Source organism: Callospermophilus lateralis, chromosome 8 (assembly GCF_048772815.1).
Source record: "Callospermophilus lateralis isolate mCalLat2 chromosome 8, mCalLat2.hap1, whole genome shotgun sequence".
Taxonomy (NCBI): domain Eukaryota; kingdom Metazoa; phylum Chordata; class Mammalia; order Rodentia; family Sciuridae; genus Callospermophilus; species Callospermophilus lateralis.
The window spans coordinates 42416016-42428479 of record NC_135312.1 but is presented as its reverse complement, the minus strand read 5'-3'; the positions used below and the strand labels follow the sequence as shown (position 1 = coordinate 42428479).

At 35.6% G+C, this 12464-nt stretch overlaps 1 protein-coding gene across 2 annotated transcripts in view; it reads right to left on the bottom strand.

Moving 5' to 3' along the window:
• The window catches only part of Polr2b (RNA polymerase II subunit B), a 45900-nt gene that overhangs the window by 21474 nt on the left and 11962 nt on the right, over nucleotides 1-12464 (bottom strand). For both annotated transcript variants that reach the window (XM_076865356.2, XM_076865357.2), the window contains 7 exons: nucleotides 10592-10704; nucleotides 10254-10473; nucleotides 9815-9973; nucleotides 7454-7618; nucleotides 3112-3308; nucleotides 2835-2954; nucleotides 1738-1924 (listed from right to left, as the gene is read on the bottom strand). In XM_076865356.2, coding sequence (XP_076721471.1) covers nucleotides 1738-1924; nucleotides 2835-2954; nucleotides 3112-3308; nucleotides 7454-7618; nucleotides 9815-9973; nucleotides 10254-10473; nucleotides 10592-10704 — 1161 coding nt within the window. The remainder of the gene's footprint in view (nucleotides 1-1737; nucleotides 1925-2834; nucleotides 2955-3111; nucleotides 3309-7453; nucleotides 7619-9814; nucleotides 9974-10253; nucleotides 10474-10591; nucleotides 10705-12464) is intronic.

Sequence of the window (12464 nt, the reverse complement as noted above, 5' to 3'; positions counted from 1 at the left end):
AATAAATAAAATAAAGTGTAGCAGAGTACCTGGCACATCAGAAGGTCCAATAACAATTCACTGAACTGACTTTACAGTGTAGCATCTTTTATCATACTAAAGCTCAGAGTATAGGAGCTATATATAAATGAATATTACTCTGCTAAATGCTGATGAACTCCCTGAGAGTTGGTTTGGACTCTCATTCAAGTTGTGAACCCAGGGGCTGGGGATATGGCTCAAGCGGTAGCGCGCTCGGCTGGCATGCATGAGGCCCCGGGTTCAATCCTCAGCACCACATACAAACAAAAGATGTTGTGCCTGCCAATAACTAAAAATAAATAAATAAATAAATATTTTAAAAAAAAAAAAAAAGTTGTGAACCCAGCATCAAAAACATCAAGTATACCCAAAAAATCCTTAATGAATTAAAAAGAACTAAAAATTTAACTTTGCTATCAGCTGTATCCTAGAATTTCACATAGCATCTAGGGTTTAGGAACTTGAGTTTGCTATCTGGATGCCAAATCATCAAGTAATAACAATATTGGCTAGTTTTTTGTTTTTGTTTTTGTTTTTTTTAAGATTCTGAAACCAGCAATTTTATTTATTTATTTATTTTTGGGCTACATTTCTTGCCTGATTTCATTATTCATAGTCTTGCTTCTTTATAAATATTTTAAACTTTGACAATATTGGCTAGTTTTAAAGAGAGTGGGGAGATCCACCTCAAAAACCCAAAAAGCCCATAAATACATCACAGGTTTAAAATCTCACAGGAAAAGACAATAAATATGGCATCATGGTGCAGGCCTATAACTGCAGCAACTTGGGAGGCTGAGACAGGAGGTTCTCAAGTTCGAGGCCAGCCTTTGCAATTTCACAAAACCCTGTCTCAAAATAAAAAAGGGTGCTGGGTGCAGTTGCACATGCCTGTAATCATAGGGACTTGGGAGGCTGAGGCAGGGGGGATCCCAAACTCCAGACCAGCCTCCTCAATGTAGCATGGCCGTATCTCAAAAAAAAAAAAAAAAAAAAAACAAATAAATAAATAAAAAGTGCTTGGAATATAGCTCAGCACCCTGAGCTCCATCTCCAGTTAGCAAAAAAAAAAAAAAAAGTAAAGCAAATATAAAAAATTATTTAAAAAATAAAAATGTCAGGCTGGGCATTTTTATTTTTTTTAAATAAATGGTGGAGTGCTTGACTTGCACATGTGAGGCACTGAGTTCTATCCTCAGCACCACAGGAAAATAACAAATAAATAAAAGGTTTCAAAAAATAATAATAAAAATAAAAATACCTAATGAGCCTTTTAAAAGCTTTTCCCTAATATTCCACCTGAGATTAGCTACTGCATTCACATTAAAAACTCGGAAGTATCATGCATTTTCTAACAAATGAAGGGAATATCTACTTATTCTCTAGATTAACTTCTAAAATGAAATTTTTAATTATTTTTATATTTTGGAGTTTCTTAAATACATAAAAACTTTGCTAATACATACTGTCTGACTTCCCATGTAGCCACTCTTATTAACTATCTTGAGTTTCTAAACTGTAAGCCAAAAACTTAAGTTCTTCTTTGCTATGCTAATAGTTAATTTTAAAAATTTATTTGAATAATTTAAAACCCCCAGTGATTTCAATTTGAGAACAAAATAAAAAGCAAAATAACCTGCATTAAATAAATTAAAGAAACTACTAGTCCTATAACATTTTTCCTATGAATCCTATATTCATAGTTGATACCCTTACCTGAGATACTCCAGCTCTGGCTTGATGAGCTTTCTTTTGGTCACCCCAGTTTCCAGTAGCTAAAGAATACTTTAAGCCATCAGATATTATCCGCGTTTTAATCGCCAACTCCAAGTTAAAGTCCTTTCCTCGATCAATAAACTTCTGTGCATAGATTCGTACTTCTTTCAGTAAATTCTTAAACATACTGCCAAATAAAATGGTATTGTTTTAAACATGTAAATGTCCACAAAATGCACTCTTAATAAAGATAATACTGCCCACAAATGGGCAAAAGTGATTGTGGCAGGGCACACATACAAAAAACAAAACAAAACAAAAAACCCCACACATATAGTATATATTCATATGTGGCAGACAAAGCAAATAGGAAAATGTGCCAAAATAGTATCATGGGACAATAATATAAAAGGCTGAAAAACACTAATCTATAACACACTAACAAAACGTGCAAAATACTAATGTTAATAAAAACTAAAATTTAAACCAGGTATGATGGCACATGCCTGTAATCCCACCAACGTGGGAGGCTAATACAGGAGGATCACAAATTCAAGGCCAACCTCAGCAATTTAACAAGGCTCTGAGCAACCTAGTGAGACTGTCTCAAAATAAAGAATTAAAAGGTCTGGGGATAAAGCTCAATGGTAAAGATCCCCTGGGTTTAATCCCTACCTAGTACAAAAAAAAAAAAAAGCAGCAGCAGCAGCTGGGCACAGTCACCCACACCTGTAATCCCAGTAGCTCTGGAGGCTGAAGTAAGAGGATCACAAGTTCAAGGCCAACCTCAGTAACTACCAAGATAAAAATAAAAAGAACGAGGGATGTAGTTCAGTAGTAAAGTGACCCTGGGTTCAATCCTCAGTATAAAAAAATAATAATAATAAAAATAAACAAACATAAACAAGAAATACACTCACTGTGCTCACAAATATCATTCCCAGACATGAACTTAACTAAATCTGAGCAAGTAGCAAAGAGAACATAGAAAACACAGAAGTACATAATACAATACCAAGATGGCTTAGCAACTCCAAGTGTAATGACTAATCTACAGTCAATCTCCCTACTCAAAGTATAGGAGCTATATATCTTACCCTCTAAATAAGAATGCAAGTAGTGGCCCAGCGAGATCCAATCTTTTGTTTCCATAGTGATCTCTGTCATCTAGTTCTCTTCTACCCAAAGCTGCCAGAAGTAACCTATGAACCATATATCTAAAAAAAAAAAAAAAAAGAAGTGAAAAACACTTGGTTTTGGTTTCTTGCCCAAAATATTTATCAAAAACATCATTCTTTATAATTTTAGCTTTAAGAAAAACACTATCTCAACTATATCTTGGTATAGAACTTAAAACAATAAAATTTAACATACCCCAAGAAATATGCTTTTTTGGTCTCACAAAAATCACTAACACCAACATGAGGAAGCATTTCTTTTTGTAAAACTTCTTTTGCATACTTAATTCTTTTCTCTTTAGTAACACCAGGCTTTGCTCCTCTTGAACCAATGAAATTTAATGCAACATTCTGTTCTTGAATGACAAAAGCTTCATCAAGAGAAGGTTTAACCTGCCAAATAATTCATATAAAAATTATTTTCAAATTCATATTTTCACCTCAAAATGAGTCAGTTGTCATTTAACTTAATAACATGCCAAATATTCCTATAAACCTAATTAAATACATATGTGTTTTTAGAAAATCAAGGAATTATAAAATCTTAGAACTAGAAGAACCACCTCAAAGATCTAGAGATCTCGAACAAAATCCATTCATCAGTACAGGCAATTTTACTTTCTAGAAAATTAAAAATACAAATAATTCCGCTATAAAAAGAATAATGTGGGTTTGTTTTGTTTTTACAGTTTAATAATCAATGGCAAATAATAATAATAATAATAATAATAATAAAAGTTCCTTCCAGGTATCAAAAATATTTAAAGAAGTTCTGAATCCAATAAAAATTTACTGAGCTACAAATAAATAAATGTGTCAACTGTTTTCAATCTTGGTATTAATCACAAGTATTGGGATTGAACCCAAAGACCTCACATATGCTAGGCAAGTGTTCTACCTGTGCCTAAATTGAATCTAATCATGAAGAAATATGTCAATTCCAAATGAGGGCAATTCTACATTAAAAAAAAAAAAATGGCCTAGGGCTGGGGTTATGGCTCAATGGCAGAGCGCTTGCCTAGCACGTGTGAGGCACTAGGTTCGAATAGCACGTGTGAGGCACTAGGTTCGATCCTCAGACCACATAAAAATAAAAGTATTGTGTCTATCTACAAATTAAAAAAAAAAAAAAAAAAAAAAAAATTTTAAAATGGCCTACCTTCTCTTTAAATTTAAGTGTTCTAAAAGACAGGGCTAGTGTGGTGGCTCAGTGGAAGAGCACTTGCCTAGCATATGTGAGGCACTGGGTTCGATTCTCAGCACTGCATATTAATAAATAAAATAAAGGTCCATTGACAACTAAAACAATATTGTAAAAAAAAAAAAAAAAAGACAAAGAGAGGCGGATGAAAATTTGAGAGAGACATAGAAAAACAAAATGCAAAAGGGCACAGTGATCCATGCATGTCATCCCAGCAACTGGGGAGACTGATGCAGGAGGATCACAAGTTCAAGGCCAGCCTTGGTAACTTACCAAGGCCCTCAGCAACTTAGTAAGATTCTATCTCAAAATAAAAAATAAAAAGGGCTGGGGATATAGCTCAGTAGTAAAGCACCCTGGATTAAATCCCTAGTACCAAAACAAATAAACAAAAAAATGCAATGAATGATCCTGAATTGGATTCTGAACTAAGAAAAAAAAATGCTACTAAGGATATTATTGGGGCTGGGGTTTTGGCTCAGCAGTAGAGTGCTTGCCTAGCACATGCAAGGCGCTGGGTTCGATCCTCAGCACCACATAAAAATAAATAGATAAAATAAAGGTATTGTGTCCAACTACACTAAAAAAAAATTTAAAAAAAAAAGATATTATTGGAGCTGGTGGGACACCTTGTAATCCCAATGACTCAGGAGGCTGAGGCAGGAGGATTCCATTTTCCAGGCCATCCTGGGCAACTTCACAAGACTGTCTCAAAATATAAAAAACAAATATGGGAGTTCGGGATATGGCTCAGTGGCAGAACACTTGCCTAACATGCTCAAGGCCCCGAGTTTGATCCCTAACACTGCATACGTGCATGCACATACACACACATAAATGAGGCTTTGGCTCAGTGGTACAATGCCCCTAAGTTCAATCCCCAGTACAAGAGGGAAAAAACAAGATATTATGGGAACAATTAGTAAATATCTAAGATTTCATTTCACCCCAGTCAGAATGGCAATCATCAAGAATACAGGCAACACATCATGTACAACCAAAAAAATGAAAAGTTGTGCTGCAATTGTATACAAAATGCATTCTGTTGTCATATATACCTAATTAAAATAAATAAATTAAAAGAAAAAGAATAAGAGTTGGCGAAGATGTGGGGGAAAAGGTACATTCATACACTGCTGATGGGACTGAAAATTGGTGCAACCACTATGGAAAGCAGTATGGAGATTCCTCAGAAAACTTGGAAGAGAACCACCATTTGATCCAACCATCCCACTCCTTGGTTTATACCCAAACGACTTAAAATCAGCATACTACAGTGATGCAGCCACTTCAATGCTTATTGCAGCTCAATTCACAATAGCTAAACTATGGAACCAACCTAGGTGTCCTTCAATAGATGAATGGAAAAGAAAATGTGGTATATATATTCAATCAAATATTATTCAGCTTTAAAGAAGAATGAAATTGGGGCTGGGGATGTGGCTCAAGCGGTAGCGCGCTCGCCTGGCATGCGTGCGGCCCAGGTTCAATCCTCAGCACCACATACCAACGAAGGTGTTGTGTCTGCCGAGAACTAAAAATAAATAAATAAATATTAAGAAAAAAAAATCTACAAAACTAAAAAGTGGATTTAAAAAAAAAGAAGAATGAAATTATGGCATTTGCCATAAATGGATGGAATTGGAGAATATCATGCTAAGCAAAATAAGCTAATCCCCAAAAACCAAAGCCCAATGTTTTATCTGATATGCAGATCTAATTCACAGTGGGCGGGGGCAGTAGGGAAGAATAAAATTACCTTAGATTAGGTAGAGAGAACTGAAGGGAGGCAAGCGGGAGGAGATATGGGGATAAGAAGGATAGTAGAATAAAACAAACATTATTACCTCATGTATGACTGCATGACCAATGTGATTCTACAACATGTACAATCAGAAAAAAATGAGAAATCATCTATGTATATCAAAGTGCATAAATGCATTCTACTGTCATATATAACAAAACAAATATAAAATTTATAAAAAGATCTACATATTAATAGTATTACATTTACATTAAATTTCTTGATTTTAGTAATTATACTATGATTATGTAAGTGAACACCTTGGTTCTTAGGAAATAGACATTGAAGTGTTAGGAGTAAAAAGGCATTAATGCCTGTTAATTTACTCTCAACTGATTCAGAAAAAAAAAAGTAATATAAATACATAAACAGAATAAAGCAAATGTAGTCAAGTTAACAACTGAATCTGAGTGAAGAATACACTGAGTTCTCAGAACTATTCTAGCAATTTTTCTATAAGTTAGAAATTCCTGCAAAACAAAAAAAGTGGGATTTTTTTCCCTCAAAATAAAAGTTTTATTTTTTTTTAAAGGTATCAACTATTCATTTTTCCTTTTTACTAAATTACACAAGACTAGTGTGTGCTTTTATAATTTTCTTTACTGCTTTCTTCATGGGGCTGCCATTGAACTTTTGACTGTCTCTACTCTTCATGTCTATTTTATACTGAATTGTCAGGAGAGAGGCCTAGACAGGAAAGGTGGCTTTCACTACATGAGATTTGTTTTTTTGTTGTTGCTGTTGTTTTTGTTTTGATATTTTTTTAAATTTATTTTTTAGTTTTAGGTGGACACAACATCTTTATTTTATTTTATGTGGTGCTGAGGATTGAACCCAGCACTCCGTGCATGCTAGGCAAGCACTCTACCACTGAGCCACAACCCCAGCCCTATACATGAGATTTGTAACAGCCAAAAAAATACTTCTCACTACAGCTTTCTGCTATTTGGGGGTTTTGGAACCGGGGATGTAATTCAGGGGTGCTTAACCACTGGGCCACATCCCCACCCTTTTTTTTTTTTTAAAGAGGAAGAGAGAGAGAGAGAGAGAGAATTTTAATATTTATTTTTTAGTTATCGGTGGACACAACATCTTTGTTTGTATGTGGTGCTGAGGATCGAACCCAGGCCGCACACATGCCAGGCAAGCGCACTACCGCTTGAGCCACATCCCCAGCCCCCCCACCCTTTTTAAAAAAATATTTTTCTGTTTTTCTAGTTGTAGTTGGACACAATAGCTTTATTTTATTTATCTATTTATATGTGGTACTGAGGATCAAAAGCAGCACCTCACACGTGCTAGGGGAGCGCTCCACGGCAGAACCACAACTCCAGCCCCCCGACCCTTTTTTATATTTTATTAAAGACAGGGTCTCACTGAGTTGCTAAGTGCCTCACTAAATTGCTGAGGCTGGCTTTGAACTCGGGATCCTCCTGCCTCAGCCTCCCAAGTCACTTGGATTACAAACATGCGCCACCACACCTGGCTTGAATTTTTATCAGATACTATGAATACATTCTGTTTTCACATTACCATTTCCATCATTTCTGGATCTTCAAAATCATAAATAATATGTTCTAGGATATCTCTATCAGACACAAAACCTAATGCTCTAAACACAATAATGATGGGAACTTCTTGTTTGATATACGGTAGAGTTGCCACGATGCGCTGACCAATAGCACTCTTTTTTGCACCCTAGAAAAATAAAACACTATTAGAACACAAATATACAAGAGCTCAGAAATAAAAAAGCACCCAAAAAAAATTTAAATTTCAGCTACTCAGAAAGCTGAGGCAGAAAGTTTATAAGTTTCAGGCCAGCCCTAGCAAAGTCCAGACCAGTCTCAGCAACTTAGTGAAACCCTGTCTCAAAATCAAAAATAAAAAGGGGTAAGCTCAGTGGTAAAGCACCTCAGAGTTCAATCCTCAGTATCACCAAAAAATAAAAAAATGGAGACAGCAAGCAAACCATTTACTTTCATGTATTTCAAAAAAACTATGCCTCCCCATAATCTGAGGACCTCCTATGACTGCTTTCCAAAACCACTGAAATAAGTTGACTAATTTTATGGACAGCCTGGTCATTTAAACCATATAGAACTTCCATTCTCTTCCACCAGCCTGTCAAGATTTCCTAAGAATTAACCAAATACCACATTTGGAAATGATATTTTGGCTGCCAAAGAATATAAATACAACTGATACCTTTCTGTCCCCTCCATCTTGGGGTCTGGGGAGGACTTTGGAAGAAAGAAAAAGACGAGGGGTAAAAGCACGGACGTGAATAAACAAATACAGAAAAGGCTAAGTACAGAATAAAAGCTAAATATTAGATCAGAGTTGATCTGTGAGGTATCTCCTTATTTGAATAATGCTTCAAAATTAACAAACAGCCTCTTACATTTAAGCTTCTTATTTCCAGCTTCTTTCTCTTTAATTTTATGCACATACAAAAACAAAGTAAGTGATTAGCCTACCCTGGCATACCTGGCTGCTTGGTTTAGTCATACTTCTCCACTTTAAATTCACCTTACCTTCTCTTGGCCTCACAACCCTACATTTTGTCCAGAGTTGCCAACATAATATCCTTATTAAATTTTATTCATATCTTGGTCCTCTCCAAAATCCTAGCCAATTATTCCCAAAAGAATGTATATGACAATCACCTGAGGACCTTTTCCCAATTACTTATACCTAGCCCCTATTCCACCACTGCCACCATCCCCATCATTTGGTCAAGGGGCGGGGGTGTCGAATCTTTTATACTTCAGAGTCTTAAGATTATTGATGTGAACTTTTAATTAAGAACCACTAATTCAAATTATCTACTCATCAACTGCTATTCAATCTATTCCATTCAGCTCGGGCAAAGGCTGTCTTCTAGTCTAACATGGCAGCACATGCCCACAATCCTAGCGGGTGAGAAGAGAGCAAGTCTGAGGCTCGTCTTAGCAACTTAGCAAGACTGTCTCAAAATAAAAAAGAGCAGGGATGTGAAATGCACAAAACTATGTTATATGAATTTATGAATAAGTCAAAATGAACCTCACTATATGTATAACTATAATGCACTAATATAACTTTTTAAATTAAAAAAAGAAAGAAAGAAAGAAAGAAACTGGGCATGTAGCTAGTAGTAGAGCATTCCTGGGTACATTCCCAAGTACCACAAAGAAAATCAAAAATTTATGATAGGATGCTGCTTCTCTAAGTAAGTTATAAAAGACTGGTTCCATCTTGCTTTTACTCTCTAGGTCTTCTGCCAGCCCCTCTTCCCCATACCAAGGATTATGTGGGAGGTCTACCACATCCTTAGCACCACCCCTTTCTTTTTTTTTTGAGACAAGGTCTTGCTAAGTTTCTCAGGCTGGCCTCAAATTTATGATCTTCCTGCCTCAGCCTCTGAAGCTGGTGGAATTACACACAAATGCCTAGTTCTATGGCTTTTTGTGCTTGCTCGCTGTGAAGAAGAAAGTTTTCTTATTGTCAGCTACTGAACGGAGGGCCCACATTACAAGAAACTGAAAGAAGTTTCCGACCAATAGCCAGCAAAGACCTGAAACTGTACAATGGCCAGTAAAGAACTGCATCCTGCCAACAATTATGTGACTAAGCCTTGAAATGTCTGTAGCCTAGGCAAATACCTAATGAGAGAGTCTTAGCCAGAGGACCCAGTTAAGCTGCACCCAGATTCCTGACCCACAGATACTACATGATGATAAGTGTTGCTGCTGGGGGAATCTGTTACATGACAATAATAATAATATCTAACATGTAACACCAATAGTATGTTCCCGAGAAGCTTTTTTTGACTAAGAATTCCACCTGATAAATTATGAAACAAGGCACAAAGGAATAAACAAAAACAACACATCATATCCCAGACCTTACCTGCCCTCCTCTTGCCAGCATGCTAACCCATATAGTACTGGTAGGTCGGGAAGAATTCTCCAGACATGACCTACACTCTCCTGTGTAGGCATATTTAGAATCCTTTTTGGCAAACACATAAACTGTGTTTGTTGCCATTTTCTCTTGGGCAATCAGAACCTATATGGGCAATAAGGAAGTTACAACCATGAAACCCAAAAGGTCATTGACGTATGAAAAGTAAAATGTGCACCTTAATTTAACTTGATCATAAAGGCTCACAGAGAAACATCAATTCTTGAACTTTACAAACTCCATTTTGCATAAATGCTTCATAGAAATATATCATTTTAACCTCTACTTTCTGGTTACCTTGTATGAAAGTCTACTTTTTAATTTCAACTTTAATGATTTAGATTTAACTATCATTTTGTAATGTTTTAAAATAATGTTACTGTACCTTTTCAGATCCATTAATAATAAAATAGCCACCAGGATCCAAAGGGCATTCATTTAACTCACAAAGATCACGATCTGTTAAGCCATTCAATAGGCAGTAAGTTGAACGCAACATAATTGGAATTTTTCCTATAAAAGTTTTCTGATGCTGAGTCTGAAGTTGTTCTTCACCTTCTTTAATGACTGTTTTTGTTATGTCAACATAAAGTGGAGCAGAATACCTTTGAAAATAGAAATGGGTCACAGCTGAGCAATAGTAAGGTATTTGCTAAAATGCAAATCCTCAACTGGTTTCTATTTCAGTATCAGTTGATTACAAGGAAAAAAAATCTTTCTTACGTGAGATTTCTTAATCTGGCCTCATTTGGCATCATTGGTGAAGGAGCACCATCTCTTTCCCAATGGGTAGGCTTGGAGAGGTAAATTTGTTCAAACTTTAACAAATACCTTGGCTGAAATTAAACAAGAAACATGAAAAAGGTAAATAATTTTTCCCATAAACATTTTAATTATTCCATTTTAACGGACATTAATATTTTCAGTAAAATTAGCTCTTCAAACTGGCAAAATTAATTATTTTTTTGATGAGGACTCTTCAAAGTCAACAAACTATATGTATATAGTTTTATACCTAATTGCTTTCTTAAGGCAGAAAAAAAATGATTTAATATGCCATAGGTAAATAAAAAGTATACACAGGTTTTTTTGACTAATAAAACTAGTATGAATTTTATTAATGACCTATACAGTTTCATACCCTCTCTTTGGTTAGGATCAAAAGTACAAAATGACCAGAGAACAAAAATAAATTGACATTTTGAATGGTGTTCAAATCTAATCAACAGAATATTAGAAAAAAATAAATCTAACTCTTCCATTAAACATACCTAAAAAAAAAAAAAAAAAAAAAAAAAAGAGCCGGGCACAGTGGCACACATCTATAGGCCCAGCAACTCAGGAAGCTGAGATAGGAGGATGGCAGCCTCAGCAACTTACAGGAGGACCCCGTCTCAAATTCTCAAATTTTTAAAATTTTTTTTAAAAGCCTGGGGATATAGCTCAGTGGTAAAGCACACCTGGGTTAACTCCTTAGTACCAAACAAAAACACACACACACACCAAAAAAATCTTAATCATTCTCATTCTATATAAAGTATTGAGCACTTCCAATCCTGGCTGACTATAAGCTCAGTCGACAACAAAATACAAACAAAAAAGTTCTCTTGGGCTGGGGTTGTAGCTTAATGGTAGAGCGCTTGCCTCACATGTGTGAGGGCCCTGGGTTCAGTCCTCAGCACCACATAAAAATAAACAAATAAAGATATTGTGTCCATCTACAATTAAAATTAAAAAATTATTTTAAAAAAGTTCTCATTTAACATCTGCTGCCTAATTAAACAAGATCCAAGAATATAACTTTTCAGAGAGAAACAGATAATGGATTTCTCTCTACATCAAATCTCATAGAAGATGGGACTAAGCAGACACTTTCCTAAGGAAAATTTTTTTTTTTTTTTTGGTAGATTCAAACAGCAATTCTTTATTCCCGAACTCACACGGGCCATCTACAAACACGTTCTGGGGAAATCCACGTTCTTTGCCCAAATCCACCAGGAAAAATTATTGATACTCAAGGCTTACAAGCTGGAATAGGTAAAGGGAAAAAAGAATTGGCAGGAGTACTGAACCAAGGGGAAGAAACCCTCCATCCATCACTCCTATTATCACTCTAGTTTAGGAAATCATCTTAGACTATTCTAAGATTTTCATTTGCTTCCAGCCTCTTTCCCTTCTAAGTAAATACCATTTCCAAAGTGACCTTTCTTAAGTTATAATACTTTATGCATATTCTCTGACAACCTTTCAACAATCCCTCATATCATCCAAAACCTCTGATGACTCCATCTTATCTTCCAATAAGATCAAAAACAGAAACTGTACTGTGCAGTAGTACACACCTGTGATCCCAGCTACTTGAGAAGCTGAGGCAAAAAGACTACCTGGGCAACTCACTAAGGCCATATCTCAAAATGAAATAAAAAAGGACTGGGAATATAGCTCAGTGGTAGAGGACTTGCCTCACCACAGATGAGGCCATGGGTTCAATCCCCAGTATTATTGGGGGAAAGGGATAAACTAAAATTCATAGTTTTTTTTTTAAATATATTTTAGTTGTTGATGGACCTTTATTTTATTTATTTGTATATGGTGC